This window comes from Alosa pseudoharengus, unplaced genomic scaffold (assembly GCF_046254945.1).
Source record: "Alosa pseudoharengus isolate Yale_2024_CS ecotype anadromous, Long Island Sound unplaced genomic scaffold, YU_APseudo_1.1 YU_APseudo_1.1_scf_19, whole genome shotgun sequence".
Lineage (NCBI taxonomy): Eukaryota > Metazoa > Chordata > Actinopteri > Clupeiformes > Clupeidae > Alosa > Alosa pseudoharengus.
Window position 1 is genome coordinate 36,073,796 of NW_027468657.1, and position 18,658 is coordinate 36,092,453.

The 18,658-nt window shown below is 38.0% G+C and overlaps 1 protein-coding gene across 4 annotated transcripts in view; it reads left to right on the forward strand.

The window, feature by feature from the left end:
- phykpl (5-phosphohydroxy-L-lysine phospho-lyase) overlaps positions 1-18,658 on the forward strand; it is an 88,076-nt gene that overhangs the window by 54,473 nt on the left and 14,945 nt on the right. For 3 of the 4 annotated variants that reach the window (XM_076292628.1, XM_076292629.1, XM_076292630.1), the window contains exons 4-9: positions 647-721; positions 811-898; positions 980-1,096; positions 1,194-1,276; positions 2,995-3,220; positions 3,376-3,530. In XM_076292628.1, the coding sequence (XP_076148743.1) occupies positions 647-721; positions 811-898; positions 980-1,096; positions 1,194-1,276; positions 2,995-3,220; positions 3,376-3,530 (744 nt within the window). The remainder of the gene's footprint in view (positions 1-646; positions 722-810; positions 899-979; positions 1,097-1,193; positions 1,277-2,994; positions 3,221-3,375; positions 3,531-18,658) is intronic. The other variant, XR_012988370.1, reaches the window with a different exon arrangement.

Here is an 18,658-nt window from a genome sequence, read left to right on the forward strand (position 1 = left end):
TGCTGCCAGCTTGTGCCTATATATTGCGCAAAATGCTTGATTGCATTGCATTCTCCAAATTTTTTGCTAAATTTTCATCACATCATACCACATCAGCATTTTTTAATCTTTTCTAAATTGCTTTAGCGTTTGTTCGGTGAATCTTTTGTAAATTGCTTTACAATTACCGTCGGGCCTTCATCGCCTGGCTTGCTTCAGCTTGCCACCATTCACTCCTTCGTCTTCCTTAACCTTCCTGGTAGAATTCTCAATATTTTTGGCCTCTAGGCCTATGTGTCCAGTTACATAGTCTGTCTGTTCTTGGTCTTCGATTTTGTGAAATAAATTTCTAAATGCGACTTATAGTCCGGTGCGACTTAAATATGTTTTTTCCTCTTCGTGACGCATTTTTTGACTGATGTGACTTATACTCCGGAGCGACTTATAGTCTGGAAAATACGGTACACAGAATGGGCAGCATGCATGTCAATGACTGTTGGGTCTGTTGGTTTTCTATGACTCAACACTTACTAGTAAATTATTTGACATGTAGAAATATCACTTCTACCAAAAAATTTGATTAATGAGGTTAGTGATGTTGGATTGCTATTATTTTGAACACAACTGTAGCTTGTGTGTAACATGACATTACATCCTTTAACCTTAGCTCTGAAGCAAATGATCTTGCACTTCGACTTGCCCGACAGTATACCCAGAATGAAGATGTAATTGTGCTTGAACAGTAAGAGCTTTTTTTTTTTAATATCAAACATTTTGCAATGAAGTTCTTCAAAACTAAGATCAACAAACTGTTTTACCACTTCTCTTCAGTGCCTACCATGGTCACCTCACTTCGCTTATTGACATTAGCCCATACAAATTTCAAAAGCTGGGAGGCCAAAAAGAATGGGTGCATGTGGTACGTACCACTGTAACAGGTATTAAGAAAATATTCCCCAGAGTACCACTACTTCTGCTAAATGTGCATTGATTTATGCAGGCACCTCTTCCAGATACCTACAGGGGTATGTACAGGGAGAATCATCCTAACCCAGCTCAGGCTTATGCAGACTCTGTGAAAAGTTTGGTCGATCAAGTACAAGGCAAAGGCCGTAAAGTATGAACTCAAATATATTCCACATATTTATGACCAGCATTTTTGTTTTGATTTTTGTTTTTTCTTAACAAACTTGTCAACTTATTATTTTGAACAGATTGCTGCATTTTTTGCAGAGTCCTTGCCTAGTGTTGGAGGTCAGATCCTTTTACCTCATGGATACTGCACAAAGGTGGCAGAGTGAGTATACATTTCCGTTGAAATGGGATGGGCCATCCTAGAGTTTAAAGGTCCAATATTTCTGAATGACCGCTGAGAAAAATAATGTCAATATCATTCTGCAAGCATTCTCTTCATTTAACAGAACAGACCAGAACTTGGAACCAAAGTTTGAACTATCCTTTTCATGACAGTAGTTTCTCTTTTGAAACTACTCTCTAACTAATCTCTTTTGAAGTGGCATCAATAGCATTACGTGTAGACATGTGGCATAGTTTCTACCTGACAATTGTTTTTGAATGTACGTTATAGCTGTTTAACCTGTTGAGGAATATGGTCACAAATTTTAAAAAAAATCTGTACTATGATGCAACTATTACCCTCAGGGACTTTTCTGCCATTAAAAAAATGTAAGAACACTGGAACTATAAAATGTTCGCATAGAATTCTAGAAGGAGCCAGGAAAATAATTCACTCTCTGGGAAACGGCATTGTCTTAAAGAATTCACTCCTCAACAGGTTAAATGTGATCTACTGTGTAAGTAACAGCTTAGCCACATAACACAGATCCCCTGCCTGTCAGTGTAATAGTGAGAAACTAATTAATGTAAAAGAAAACTTTGTATTTTTTTCTGTCAGTCATATATTACTTAGAATATCCATATTGAGTGCCAAATTGTCAACATTTCGAAATAAGTATAGAATATTCTAATTACTGTCGTGGAAAATGTCCACTTCCAAATCCAATTTTCCAATTAACAATTACCACATGACATAGTAATTTAGCACTCTGGAACAAGGCGTCCGAAGGAGACAATGTAGACGGAAGATTTTCTGAAGACTGTTGATCTTTATTCACCGTATTGCAATGATAGTACAGCCCAACCAAAGTCCAGACCAACCATCAAAGCAATAGGGAGGAGATATAGCAATAGGCCCCCGACGAGATCTGCCTACAGAGGGCTATACACTATATTTTATACTCCTCTGCCCTTGAGACGTGCTACCCTCTCACGTCATCTCCAACAACACCCTTCGCCAATCAGTACCACGCAGGGTCGCTTACATTGGTGGAAACCATCTTCCCATCATGCATAAAACTATATGCAAACCTATGTAATGCATAGGTAACATACGTAAAATAGTATAACCCTAAATTTTCCTGGTTCCTTCAAGTTTGGTGAGTTAAGGCCTTCTTATCTGATTCTCTTCCTAGCTGGACAGGCCCTAGCTCATGAGGCACAATTACTTTTACCCTCACCCCACTCCTCTGACAGTTGATCTGGCCTACACAGGATACAATGACCTCACACTGCTCACAGCAAATGCAGTGACATGAAAAGTTATGGCACTCATGACTATATTCTTCTAAAACATGAAAACCCATGCAATAATATTAACACTTATGAAACCCATGATTACATCCCTTTATATCATGAAGATCCACCATATTACCTTGCTGAGACTAAGTTATTATGTAAACAGAATGGACAGAAGATGAAAACTGAACGGAAGTAGGGTTTCATGAAGTAGGGTTTCATGAAATACAGGAGAACCCGGGAAAAATGGGAGTGCTGACAGGTATGAAGTAGGGTTTCATGAATAAGGTGGATATTAAATGATGGACTGTGCATTATCCCTACCATATATGGATAAGTGATTAATTTTAGTAGCCATTGTTTCTTACATTTTCTGTTTTCTTTTAGTTTATTCTTTTAAACATAGATCTCCCCAAACAGATATGTACGAGCTGCTGGTGGTGTATACGTTGCTGATGAAGTCCAGACTGGCTTTGGTCGAGTTGGGAGCCACTTCTGGGCTTTTCAGCTGCAGGGGAAAGATTTCTGTCCTGATATTGTGACTATGGGCAAACCTATGGGCAATGGTCATCCACTGGCTTGTGTGGCCACAACAGAAGATATAGCAAGATCCTTCACAGACAATGGAGTGGAATACTTCAATACAGTTAATTCAGCTTTTGCTTCCCTATTCCCTGACATGGACATTTAACTTGAATTCAAAATGTTTACTGTAGCAAACTGGAATACATTAAAAGTCTTTTATTTTTATCATATATCTTGCAAAATCTTATTGAATAAATTAAATATGATTTTATACAGTTTGGTGGTAATCCTGTGTCCTGCGCTGTTGGATTGGCTGTTCTCGATGTCATAGAAAAAGAAGATCTTAGAGGAAATGCCACTCGGGTTGGGGGCCATCTGAAGGAGTGTCTCAAAAAACTTCAGGAAAAGCATGCCATGATTGGAGAGGTGCGGTAAGTACTGTGAATATGACAATAGTGAGGTTACCATAAGTATGTGTTTTTTTATGTAATACAGACTTGCAGTGCTTTGTAAACCAGACCAAAAGAGACCAGTCTATCCAGTTTACTCCATAAACATTGTCACGTTGTCATAGATGTTGGAAGTGGGGAAGTGGGGTGCAGTGTTTCCCCTAGAAATTTTTACAGCAGCGGTGCTGTTGATCGTAGGAAGTGGTGACTTCTGGTGGATTTTGTCGAAAGAAATGTACAGATTGAGTTACAAATTATGACATAACCATCAACACAAGCATTTACAAAGCATGATTATTGCAGTGCTTGAACAGGAATATTCATGTTTTTCTTTCACCTTTTTCTTTTTTTTCTAGAATTTTTTTTATTTTTAATTTCTGTGAGTCATCATAATTAGGTACCAGGAAGTACATAAAATAAGGTTAAAACAAACTCAATGGAAAAAAAAGAACAGTTTCAGAATTTAATCAAATCAGTATTTCATCTCTACTTTTACACAATATGCTTCCTTCAATACTTTTTATTATTGATTATGCCGACCCACCCCTACCAACCCACCTCCCTTCCCCCCGCCCACCCTCCCTCCACCCATCTCAGCCATTCAGGGCTGATTTCCTTTCCCAAGTCGAAATTCCTAGTCATCCAGTTCTTCAGTTGCATGTACCTAAATATTTCTGTGTCTTTTAGGTTAAATTTGCTTTTTAATTCACTGAATGGTGCAACAGAGTCGTAATTTGTAACATCTGACAACTGCTTTCCAGCTTTTATCCATGTTTCCCAGTATAACTGGGTGCTCTGTATGGGTTGTTCCATATTTGTATGTGCCTGGGAAGCCCTATTTCTTGATGGATGATTTTATTTTATTCCATGCCTTTAATGTACTATTAATAACAAAGTTTGTTGATTTAATGTTGTCTTTGGAAAAAAGTGCTAACAGTAAACTGTTGCATTGTACTTGATTGTTTTCTATGTCTACCCATGGATCTTCATTTGTTTTATTTATTATACGATCAATATAAAATGTCTGAGCTGCTACATGATAAAACTCTAAGTTAGGGAGATTAAGACCCCCTTCTGCTCTTGGGTGATACAAAACTTTCCTTTTTAATCTACATGCCTTATTTGACCAAATGAACGAAGAAATTATCGAATTTACCTCTTTAAAAAAGGTTTTAGGAGGTGTTATAGGAATATTTTGGAATTTAAATAAGAATATCGGTAGCCACATCATCTTGAAGAGGTTTATTCTTCCTATTAAATTAATCTTTAAATCTTGCCACTTCCTAACATCTTTCTTAAAGTCTTTCACAAGTGGAAGATAGTTATCTTTATACAGTTGGGTCTTGTCATGGCTATTATAAGTTCCAAGATATTTTATATTTTTTTTCTGTATCCGAAATTGTGTGAATTTTTCCAAGTCCTTTTTGGAAGAGTCTATTGCCAACAGCTCAGTTTTTGCCATGTTCATTTTATAACCTGAGATCCCTGAAAAGTTTGTAATTATTTTCATTACGTGTGGAACTGAGGTGATTGCATTGCTTAAATATAGTAATAGATCATCCGCAAATAAGCTTAGCTTAAACTGTTTTTTACCAATCTCAATACCTCTTATCTCTTTTGTCTCTCTAATTTTTTGAGCCAAAGGTTCAATTGCCAATGCGAACAATGATGGTGAGAGAGGACATCCTTGGGCAGTGCCTCTAGTTAATGAAAAAGGTTCTGATAGAATTCCATTTGTATGTACATATGCTTTAGGAGACCTGTACAGGGTTCTAATCATATTCCTGAAATTTACTGGAAAGTTATGGACCCTTTCAACAAGGTAAACAAAAACAATGCTTGAACATTCTATTTGGGCCCCAATCTACTTCCTCTGCATTAAGATAACATATGGAATGTTAAAAAGGAAGTCTTGTGGGGCCAACTATGATGCTGATAATGAAAATTCCATGAAAGGGTCTATATACCTCCAACACCTTAAACAAGTAAGACCATTCTAGTCTATCAAAGGCCTTTTCCGCGTCAACTGCCATTAATGTTAAATCTATTTTGTGTTTCTTTGCATATTGAGTGAGGGAGATGCATGTTCTGGTATTTGTTCTTAAATCCCTATGCTGTATAAAACCAGCTTGGTCATAATGGATTAAGCTTGGTAGAATCTGTACCAGTCTATTATTCAAGATTTTAGTAATGATCTTCTTGTCACAGTTTATTAAGCTTTTTGGCCTATAATCAGATGGTGTTTCGCAGGTCTTACCCGGTTTTGGTATGACCGATATAATCGCTTGGAACATTGTTTCAGGGAGGATATTGTTTTTTTGCACTGCGATAACTACTTCTGTGAATAAAGAATGAAATTTAGGCCAGAATGTGGTATAAAATTCTATAGGAAAGCCATCCATTCCCAGCTTTTTTAAGTGAAAAGTTTTTTAAGGCAGATTGTATTTCTATGTTGGTTATATCCTTGTTAAGATCTTCGATTTGCTCAGGAGAAAGACGTTTGAGGTTTATTGAATTTAAAAAAGGAAGAGAGTCCTGGTCTTTTATTTCTGACGTATATAATTTTTCATAAAATAATCTAAATTCATTATTTATGGCCTGATTACTCGTGTGTGCTTTGTTTGAGGTTTCAACTCTTAGAACTATAGGCTGTCTTTTTAAAACTTTCTTTATTAAAGAGGTCAAATGTTTGCCTGATTTGTTGGCAGCTATATAATATTTTTTTTTAGAATTAAACTTGAAGTCTTCTGCTTTCTTAATTAATAGGCTGTCTAGTTTTAATTTAGCTTCATGTAGTTCTTTATCAATTTTACTATTTGTTTGGGTCTTATGTGCTCTCTGGAGTAATTTAATCTCTTCTCTCACTTTATCTAATTCCTTATCAAATTCTGCTTTCTTTTTTGACGCATATCCGATCATAACTCCTCTTAGGTATGCCTTAAAAGTATCCCAAACTATGTTGATACCCGGTATATCCTGGGGATCCCCACTTTTTACATTCGTTTCTATAAATAGATCTATGTGGTTATTGACATATTTCAGAAAGTCAGTGTCCATTAAATACTTCCTGTTCATTCTCCAGATCCTGTGAGACATTATGTTTTCTTTTGGGGACAGCACACATGTCACTATAGCATGATCAGATATTACAATATCATGGATTTTACTTGTTACCACTCTGTCTAATTCAGTCCCCGAAATAAACAAATAATCAATTCGACTATAGCTATTTTGTGCATGTGAGAAGTGTGTGTAATCTATTGTATTAGGATGTAATGTCCTCCATACGTCCTGAAGGTCATTAATAGATAAAAAATTAAGGAGTTTATTTGGTGGTTGTACCTTTCTAGTTGTTGTTGAACTGTCCTTTGAGCTAAAGATATTGTTCAGATCTCCTCCGAATATAATAACCCCGGTTGGTGCACTATCCAAGGCTCATAAAAGACATATCAGATATAGGAGGTTTATATATATTGATAAGAGTATAAATCTCTCCAAACAATTCACACCTAACTACTAAGTATCGGCAATATTTATCTGGATGTTGTGAGATTAATTTAAAAGATAGCCTTTTATTTATTAAAATGCCTACCCCTCTGCTCCTGGATGTAAGTGTTGCTTCAAAGGCTTCCCCAACCCAGTGCCTCTTAAGATACTCTATCTGGCCTGTTTTAAAATGGAGCTCTTGAAGAAAGACAATGTCAGAGGATAATTTCATTCTTTCACCTTTTTCATTTACATGATTAGTAATTATTACTTACATTATTATTAAAAATTGAAAGGAAACAAAAATGAAATGGCACAACACACACACAACAGAAAAATATAATGTACAATTAATTACAAAAAATAAAGCTTAATCACAGACCACTGTACAAACTATTACTATTTAGAATGTACAGTGCTGTACATAAGTTAAGACATTTATTTATATAATAACATTTATTTATTTACGATAAATGATACATTAAAAAAGAATTGATGTCCTTAAAGGTTTGATTTTTCCTAATTTTTTAAATTAAAGGGGAACTTGGCAACTATTTCAACGTAATAAATCCGTTTAGAAATCATTTGGATGGTTAAATGACCTGTTCCGGTGAAAATGGTGACTTTCCCCGCTGCCCCTAGTGTCCCCAGGCAGAAAACCAACCTTGCAACATTGAACTTATGCTAACCATTTCGCTAGCTTGTAAAAGAATCCATGTGCTTTATCGTTAACTTTTTTCACAGTTTGAAATAGCATAATAGTCCATGAGCCACAGGCCCAAAAAGGGGCGTGTCACTACCACTTGGGGGGGCAAATTCTCACTATATTTTTCTGAAAGCTACATATCTCTGGAGTATAAAATGGTATGATAGCAAGTTGGATCTTGTAGCTTTGTGGCTGTACAGGCCTTCAAAGTTGACCTCTGATTTGAAAAAAGTTAATTCCGCCTATTGGCTTTTTTTTGTTAAACCACTCATAAGAGCCCAGAAAATAATCCAAACCTCATTATTACTGATGCATATGTGGTGTTTGATGTTGGCATACATATTTTGAATCATTATGTGATTTTGCCCTTCATTTTGGTTGATAAAATTCAAGATTTATGTGTAATAATGAGCAAATCTACGTTTTCAGAGACACAACATGTTGCAGCACTAATTGAAATGCCCACTACCTCATTAATCAATGCATTTATACCTTCCTACCTCCCAGCAGAGACTTGAAATATAAATGATTACATAGGTCTGCATTGCTATGCTATTTACTATTTGTAAATGTACTATTCGGAAACACCTCAAAATTCAGTAAATTAGTATTTTATTGAAACTACCCATAAGAGATATTCCAAGAGATCAAAACATCATGATTACCAATCACATATTACCTTTACATTCAAGGAATACCATATGAAAATTGTTCACATCACCACATGTACCCAGCTTAACATAAATATTATAATTTTATAATGTCCAGGGCACATGAAATACATACAGTCATTTCCTGTGTATTAGCCGTATTGTGTATAAGCCACAGGACAGTGTTTTATGCAAGTTAAAAGAAACAAAACCATATACCATATTAACTGCCCCCGTGTATTAACCCCATAGCTGAAGAAATTTAGCAAAATCAATGTATAAGCTGCAGCTAATAGTTGGGAAATTATGGTAATTGCATCACAGGTGCTAAAATGATCTACATTATACATTTCAGTTGTACTTTTGACTAGTAAGAATGTGGGAATGAGATGTAGATGAACTGGTTGGTGAAAATATGCATACTTTACACATTGTTATCATTATGTACAATTATTATTATTATTATTATTATCATACTTAAAATTGTCTTTCATCTGATGTTAAAATAATTTCCATTGAAAAGAAATAATAACTATTTTCCAAGACTTGATCTACAAGTACATACATTTACAACAGTTTTAAAAATTCTACACAGTTAGATCTGATGAGACAGAAACTGAAATTGGATCAATCCATTTTCAGAGGAACATGAGTTCGTTTGCATATCTACAGCAGGCAAAGCAACACAAGAGGTTAGGGATGATCTGATTCAGGCTCATACAGGCAAAGATCATGACATAGAGGCTGGAGTCAGATACACCTAAGCACAAATTCCATGATACATTGACAAAGCAAAAATTAAAGACATTTACGAGCATGAGTCAAAAAAGAAAACACAGGCACATGGCAAGACCATCATGTTAAAGACTGGACATGAGAGAAGTCTTTTGTCACCTTCTTGGACCTTAACCATGGTCATTGGCGACACCTGAGGGGACCCCAAGGAAAACCTCTAAAGCAGCACTTGCAAAGCATTTGCAGAAACTTGCATCACTATCAGATAATCTTCCAGATGAATATAATACAGCAACAATCATTGATGGAATGTCTCTGGTCCAGAAGGTCAATAACAATGTCTCAACTTATGCAGACATTGCTGCTGCTATTCATAGCATGATCCGTAAAGAGGCAAAGCAGAGGCAGATCATTTTTTAGTAGGGCTGTCAATCGATTAAAAAAAATTATCTAATTAATTACATACTCTGTGATTAATTAATCTAAATGAATCGCATATATCATTTTTGCTGTGAAAGTATTTTAAATATATAAATTCAAATGAATCATTGAATAATCAGCATTAGTGACATTAAAGTTCAAAAACTCTTTTATTATTTTCACTGTTCAAATAATTGCCATAATAATCTATGATATGACCTAATATGCTGAGGAAATCAATTCAAAAGTGCTTCGGGAAGAAGTTTTTTTTCACATTCAAGGCATTTCAGGCCACAGATATAACCTAGGGGACACAATGAAAATAAATTAACCCTCCCCTCAATGTCAACACTTATTTCTTTGCATTGATGTGCGACTATAGAGTTGATGAACTCCCGTGATATGCAAATTCCTTGCTGCAGACATTGCAGAGGACTTTATTTTCAACACTTTATTTTTATCAACACCATCAGGCCGTTTTTAAAATGTAAATGTTCCAATCAATGATCCAGGCAGCACGTTTTCTTCTCTCTCCTTCATTTTACAGTCTAATTTTTACTGACTAGAACGGCTCGGGGTCAAAGGTCATACGGAATCGATTAATCTGCACTAATTTTTTTAATCAGTTATTTTTTCTCAAATTAATTAATCGAAATTAATCAGTTATTTTGACAGCCCTATTTTTTAGATGAAATTAGATTAGATTTAACTTTATTGTCATTGAGCAGAGAACAAGTACAGAGACAACGAAATGCAGTTTGCGTCTAATCAGAAGTGCAAAAAAGCAGAAAAGTGCAATGTGATATACACAGTATAGGCAGGTGGTGCATAGACAGGACAAGAAATATAGTGCCGTGTAGACAGTAGTATACAGTTGTTTTGCAGAATGTGGTTTAGAGTAGCATAAATTAAATATAAATATGTGCAGTGTATTAGCAGTTACCTTATAAGAGCAGAATAAATTTGGCTATGTACTGTAATATGAACAATGTATGAACAACATGTACAGGTATGTGCAATGTAGTGGCGGTACCATTATAGTAGTAGTAAGAACAATATAGATATATGCAGTGTATTAACAGAATATATTACAGAAAAACTGAATAAATATGGATATTTAGTATGAACCATATAGACAGATATGTACAGTATGTACAACTATGTGCAGTGTGGTAACAGTACCATTGTAGTGCAGAAACAGTAACATTACAATAGTATTAATAATAAGTGTATGTGCATGATGAAAAGCAGTAGAATATGGCTATGTACAGTATAAGTGTAATTACAGTATGTACATTTGTAAATAAATAGATGGATGGGATAGATGGGTGGGATAGAGTAGTGCAGTTGTTGGGGGGGGGGGGGGGGGGGGGTGGGCTAGGGGATGTCCGCCTCCTTGTTGTCCCTGTCAAGGTTGCCATGGTCGTGGACACCTCAACAGGCACAGGCAAGGAGGCATCAGGCGGGGCAGGGGGTGATGGGGGCTTAGTTTGTTGGATGTCACCGGGATGCAGAGCTAGAGTTTAGTAGGGTGACAGCCGCAGGAAAGAAGCTTCCTCTGAACCTGCTGGTTCGGATGCGGAGAGACCTGTAACGCCTTCCGGAGAACAGTCTGTGGTTGGGGTGAGAACAGTCTTTGATGATGCGCGCCTTACGCAAGCATCGCTTGCCCTGGATGACCTCGATGGAGGGGAGTGAGGAAATGTTTTGGGCATTTTTCACCACCCTCTGCAGTGCTTTCCGGTCGTGGGCAGAGCAGTTGCCATACCAAACTGTGACACAGTTGGTGAGGATGCTCTTGATGTTGCAGCGGTAGACGTTCTCCAGGATCTGAGGAGACAGATGGACCTCAGAAAGAAGAGACGCTGGTGAGCCTTTTTGATCAGGTTAGAGGTATTGAGGGTCCAAGAGAGGTCCTCAGAGATGTGGACACCCAGAAACTTGAAGCTGGTGACATGCTCCACCTCAGTCCTGTTGATGAGAATGGGTGTGTGTGCTAGCTTTAGAGTTCCTGAAGTCCACAATGAGCTCTTTGGTCTTCTTGGTGTTGAGAGCCAGGTTGTTATCAGTGCACCACGATGTTAGGTGCTGGACCTGTAGGCCGTCTCATCGTTATTGCTGATGAGCCCAATCACCGTAGTGTCATCTGCAAACTTGACAATGGTGTTAGCCATGTACAGGTGTGCAGTCGTAGGTGAAGAGGGAGTAGAGGAGAGGGCTCAGCACACATCCCTGTGGTACTCTGGTGTTCGATGGTTGAGGAGGTGCGATTATCTAACCTAACAGACTGAGGTCTGTTGGTTAGGAAGTCCAGAATCCATAAGTTTGTGTCACAGACACATATATTGGTAGATGTTTTTTCTTTACCTTGACATGTTTCGACGTATACTTCCGTCTTCATCAGAAGGTCACACGGTGGAGTAGTGTGACGCGTTTTTATTAGCTGATGTTGTTACGGAGGTGTGATCCACCTGTCAGTTTTTTCACAGGTGGACCACACCTCCTGCAGCCAGAGTCATTAAGCAAGAGAATAACCGATACCACCGCTGGATAAAGGAGGCGATTGAAATAAGAAAGCGGAGCCCAAAGACGATGAACAGAGATGAGGGAGCATATATGCTCTCCCATACCTGGAGTGCCGTCCTGGGGGGCGGCTGACTGACAACAGGAGGTGTGGTCCACCTGTCAAAAAACTGACAGGTGGATCACACCTCCGTAACAACATCAGCTGATAAAAACGCGTCACACTACTCCATCGTGTGACCTTCTGATGAAGATGGAAGTATACGTGGAAACATGTCAAGGTAAAGAAAAAACATCTACCAATATATGTGTATGTGATAAAAGAAAAACCAAACTTATTTATCTCAAGTGTAGACACAATGAATGCAATACAAGTAGTCCCGAATCCAGTTACAGAGGGAGGTATTGATGCCCAGTTCACTGAGTTTGGTGATCAGTTTGGAGGGGATGATGGTGTTGAACGCTGAGCTGAAGTCAATGAACAGCATTCTTACATAGGTGTTGCTATTGTTAAGGTGGGACAGGGCAGAGTGAAGTGCCATAGAGATGGCATCCTCTGTGCTCCTGTTCTGACGATGATGAATTCAATGAATAAATTATAGATCCTTTGTACTCGTTTCAGCTACAATTTAAAAAAACATTTGTACTGCAGACCTATGTATGTCATCATTTAACATTAATTTCAACTCGCAATTGAAAGTAAGGAAGGTAGAATAGTAATGATCAATAAGGTCTGCATTCAGGAATGGCCATAACATGTTGCTCTGAAAACTCAAATTAGCTTTTTTTTGCACACAAATCTTGAATTTTATCAACCAAAATGAAGAGCAAAATCACATAATGAGTCAAAATATGTATGCCAACATCAAACCCCACATATGCATCAGTAATAATAAGATTTGGATTATTTTCTGGGCTCTTATGAGTGTTTTAACAAAAAAAGCCAATAGGCGGAATTTCCTTTTTTTCAAATCAGAGGTCAACTTTGAAGGCCTGTAGTACAGCCACAAAGCTACAAGATCTAACTTGCTATCATACCATTTTATACTCCAGAGATATGTAGCTTTCAGAAAAATATAGTGAGAATTTGCCCCCCCAAGTGGTAGTGACGAACCCCTGTGGCTCATGGACTATAATGCACAATTTCTCTAGCCTGGCGAGCCAGACCCATATTATAATGTAGGGTGTGGGCACTCACCGTTCGCAGTGCTCAGTCCGAGGGTCGGGATAATCAGTTGTCTTTCAAATTCCCTCTGCACGCAATAGGACGCAATAGGATATTTGTTTTCAAGTAGCAGGGAATTCAAGCCAAACCGTTGCAACTCTGCCATCAATCATTATGTTAAGCCCAACAAACGACTCTATACACGATTTCAATGCCAGATTTAGTTTTGATTTCTAGAGCTCACAAGTCAACGGAGAGTTGCTAGATTTCTAGGCTACAATTTCTCCAGCAGAGGGGGAAATATAGCTAATCCTGCCAAGTTTCCCTTTAAAGCAACACCAAAGAACTTTTCATCTGTCGCACGCACTATTTATTTATCCAGCACCGGCTTTGCAAATAACAATGTCCACAGACAAGGTAGAATAAGTTGCATGATTTTATGAAAGTACGATGTATTGCGACATCAGATGCAAGTGAAATTTGTAGTTTCTCATGTCTCATTCCATCGAACTACAGATCCGCTACCCGATGCAGCAAACTTACATAGTGCGGTAATAGCCGATAGAGGGCCGCGAAGCGAATGCAAAAAGTGCCGTTCACCCTGTTACGAGTTGATGAACCACTGAAACGATTTTGGAAACATTATTTTAAGGTACAAAAAACTCTTTGGTGTTGCTTTAAGGCATTAAGATCAATTTCCAAAAGATGATTTTTATTCCTCCTTTTAGTCAATTTTAGCATGGGTGTCTTAACTTTTGCACAGCACTGTATAAACTATATAGACTTCTCTTTCATTGCTTTATTAGGGGCAGCCATGGCCTACTGGTTAGCGCTTCGGACTTGTAACCGGAGGGTTGCCGGTTCGAACCCCGACCAGTAGGCACGGCTGAAGTGCCCTTGAGCAGGGCACCTAACCTCTCACTGCTGTTGCAGGCAGCTCACTGCGCCGGGATTAGTGTGTGCTTCACCTCACTGTGTGTTCACTGTGTGTTTCACTAATTCACGGATTGGGATAAATGCAGAGTCCAAATTTCCCTCACAGGATCAAAAGAGTATATATACTTATATTTACTTACTTATACACTGTATTGGTGCTGTGCAGGTCGAATTGACGGCCCGTGAGGCTTGCTTGATTCTCGCGGTTTTAAGCTAACTTAGTAGCGTTGTTGTGCATCGTGCATAAGGATATGTGGATGAAATTGAATTATGTTTTCCATGTCATTTGGTAAAACAACTCGAAGAAAATCTATCTTGGATTATAGGAGAAAAGTGTCTTGTATCATTTCTATGATTTTGGTGAGCTCTACAGGAATTACAAACTATCTCCAGATGTTGCGTATCCTATTACTCAAATTCAATTAAACCCACCAATAGGCTAGTTTCACAGCCTAGGTATGTTAGCCATAGCAACACAGGGCTTGAAAGCATTGACTGTATAACAAACCTGGAAAAGTATGGAATTAGATTTTTAGTAATTTCCAGGTCTGAATAAGTACAGTATGGAAAAAAGAAACAAGGGTATGGAGAAATATTTGTGTTTCCAGACTATTGCATCTACTGTACTAATCACCTCACTCAGGTCATAATGAACCATTCCTGTTGTGTAGCTTAACTGTCAGTCCACATCATCAAGATACAATTGAATGGGGGTCCTCAGAAAAAAATCTCTCCCACAAGGGGACCCTGGTACCAAAACGAAATCGAGAACCCCTGTTCTATGCACGTGCCCTATACCATTGTGCACTGTATGTTTGCGTTTGCGTATGTCTGCTATTTTCGGCTAAACCACTGGTAGACTTCTTTGATTTTGTAAAAGTTACCAAGACATATACTGCATTATCTGATAAACTGTTATTGCAAACAAATAATACTGTTTACAGTGATTTCTGAGGCCTCTGCTAGCAGTGCACTAGTCTCCAACATATGTTGGCTATGCTGTATCTACAGAGAACTAAAAATGTGAGCTTTCATCACAGCACTTCCCCAACGAAAAGAACAATGGGCTAGTGTTTTCTGAGGGCTAACAAGTTAATAATAAACATTATTATACAGCTCTTCACAATGCTAGTAGAACGCTCCATTGACAATGTCTAAAATATGGTCATAAAAATCTACCGAGAGGTTTGACAATTTGAGTATGGAAAAAGCATGGAATTTTGAAAAGGAAAATGTGTAGGAACCCTGTAGGGGCGAGCTACCTCGCTGGCGTGTTTAATTTGGTTCCTTGGTTAACATAATGTAGGCTAGGTTTTTTTGCACAAAATTGCATCTGCTAATAGACTTAAACATAAACACAAACAAACGTGATCTCCTGTGGACTGCTCTCTGACTGCGCCTTCAATGTTGACATCAAACCTGAACGAACGGCAGCTGTGCCTGAAGTTCACTTGCGTTTTTTTTTTTTTTTTAAATTAGGTAACTTTTTTGCAATGGCGCTTGAATTACAGGAGCGGCACTACGCCGCTGCTGAATACATTGTAGGGGAAACATTGTGGTGAGCTATTAAGAGCTTCCATTTACTGCATTAAAAGCTGTGTCAAGGAAGTATCTGTGGCGCAAGATCTACCGGCAACATTTGTACCAAATTTGATGAAAAAAATGTTGCGCAGGCCAATGAAAATCCATAAATTTTTTGAGGTAGACACATGGGGCACCTCAAACTATTTTGGCAATGTGTGATGTTAGCACATGGAAAGTGAAAGAAGAACATCTCTGTCAATGCATAAAATGGAGCAATGTAGGCTACTGTAAGTGGACCATAAATGTTCATGCCGGGGCCTGAGGTTCGGTGTCGGTATTCAACGATACTTGATTTCGGTACCTTACCCTTACTGAATCTGTAACAACTACAAAATTTTATTAAAGTTGCAAAAAACTCAATTTGTACATTTAGAAAATTGTTAACACAATACAAACCCCTCTCCTCCACCTCTTGCCTCCTAAAGTATGAACATATGAACAGTGGATAGTAAACATATTTTTAACACACAAATCAAACTCAAACATAGAACAAATAATTAGTCCATTGGGGTTATGTGATAATAAGGCTTGCTGGATCAAACCCACTAATATGTAAACTTAAGAAGAACAATAGTGGGCTTGCTGGATCAAAGCCACTAATAATAATAATAAAACTTAAGAAGAACAAATGTGGGCTTGCTGGATCAAACCCACTAATTAGAAGTAGAGATGCACCGATAGATCGGCTGGTGACCGGAATTGGCCGATTTTCACGTGATTGGTCATGACCGGCGACCGGCCGGTCAGTCTGAGACATGCCGATTTTATGCCGGTCAAATGCACTCGCGCGCTGCAATTGTAACAACACCCAGCTTAGTTTGCAAAGTTTGAAGAAGCTAGCAACCAGGCCACTCAGGGCTGGATGTAGGGCTACAAAGAAAGCGCTATTAGGTTACTGAGTTTTTCTATGCAGCGAACGCTGTGCTTTGCCATATTGTGTGGAATTTACTAAGCTGTCACTTCATTAGGCCATGTAAACATCGTTCATCACCGCCCGTCCCTGCCGCTAATTGCGTGCCTACCAGAGGCGGACAGAGTACACAGCTTTATTACTTGAGTAAAAGTACAGATACCCTTTGTTCAATTTTACTCAAGTACAAGTAAAAGTATAACAGTCAGATGTCTACTTAAGTAAAAGTACTGAAGTACTTGTTTTTAAAAGTACTTGAGTATCAAGAGTACAAAAGTAGCCTACATTTTCAAAATATTGCATTACTACTGCCACAGTGCTTACATTTATGTACAGAAACATCCTACAGGGAGTTATGAAAAACTTTAATGTTATTACCTTGGAGAATGTAAAAGGAATTGAAAGTAAAATCAAGTAATTTTCATCTTTTTACCATGTTGCCAGGGATGGGCAGTATTTCTAATACATGTATTTAAAATACGTATTTCAAATACAAAATACTATTACTGTAATTGAAACACTTGAAGCGAAAACTATCATTAATTTGTTCAGAAAATTGAAATAGTCTGGCGAGGTGGGGCCACAGGTTGGCACATTCCCGGGATGGACCTGCTGCGTCTTCATCCCTTGTTTCGTCCATGGTTTCGTCTCTTATCTAAATCGGACCATGGAGTTGACTTTGGCGGAAAGCTGAAGGTGATTGCTGATAGGCTGTCCCAATCAGTGGCGCCTGCACAATCCAATCACGTTTGAGAGGGAAACAACAAATTTAGGGTTTCCGAGATTTTTCTTTTTTCCTTTTTTTTTAGAAGAAGTAACTAGTACTCACGGTTATGGGTAGAAATGTAGTGGAGTGAAGAGTACAATATTTGCCTCTCAAATGTACTTGAGTAAAGTCATGAGTACTCCCCAAAAATGATACTTCAGTAAAGTACAGATCCCTCAAAATTGTACTCAAGTACTGTACTCAAGTAAATGTACTCCGTTACTGTCCGGCTCTGGTGCCTACAGCTGAACCACAAGCGCAGCTGAACAGAGATAACCGATTGCGACATTAAAAATAATCAAAGTTTAGCGATCAACGGCTACATGATAATAAGATGTCAACAAGCAGCGACATTACATACAGTAGCCCTAGTAGTTCTAATCCACTTAGAAAAAAATACTCAAACTATGTACTGCACATAGACTAGAGCTATCCCTTAAAATACCCTAGTCTATTGAGAAGTGGATGTCGTGAAAGTAAACAAACGATAGCCTATTAGAAAGGCAAACAAACGTTGTTGCTTTTGACATAGTAGCCTACAATGAAGAAAACTGATGCTCTGAATACTGAATCAGCTGTCTCTGAAAGTTTCTATAGCCTAATTGATGCATTTAACCGGAATTTGGATTTAAGTTTTTCACCGCAAAACAGACGTGCGCTGTTTTCATATGGTGGAGCACCTAATCGCTATTAGCACTTCTCCTCCCCTGTGTTTGCGTGATAGCCTACTCCCACTTTTCCCTCGCCCTCCCATAAATTCATCAATGCATATGAAAATATGTTCCATGGTAGCATGTTCAAATGTATCATGAAAATTGTTCTTATAGCCTATCTTTAGTTGGATATTGGATGTGAGAAGAAAAAAAATGGGTGTTCCATAACAGTGCATTTATATTAGTAGTCTGTGAAATGAATGTCCCACACTGGGAAGCATTATAGTTTGATACTGCAGCTGAAGTTAGACTTGAAGAAGAAACAGCCATTCCATTATTGATAAGTTCATTAAATGTCTATGTTCCATTTACCGGTTCCATTTCTTTAACAGCCATTTAATTATTGATAAGTTGATTACATTTCTATAGTAACATGTTATATTAAAGAAAAGATAGAAAATAACTATTTGTGTGTGTGGTGTAAAATGGTTAGAGGAAATTAAATCGGAATCGGCTAAAATCGGTATCGGCAGGTCAAACTCTATGGGAAATCGGAATCGGCCCAAAAAATTGCAA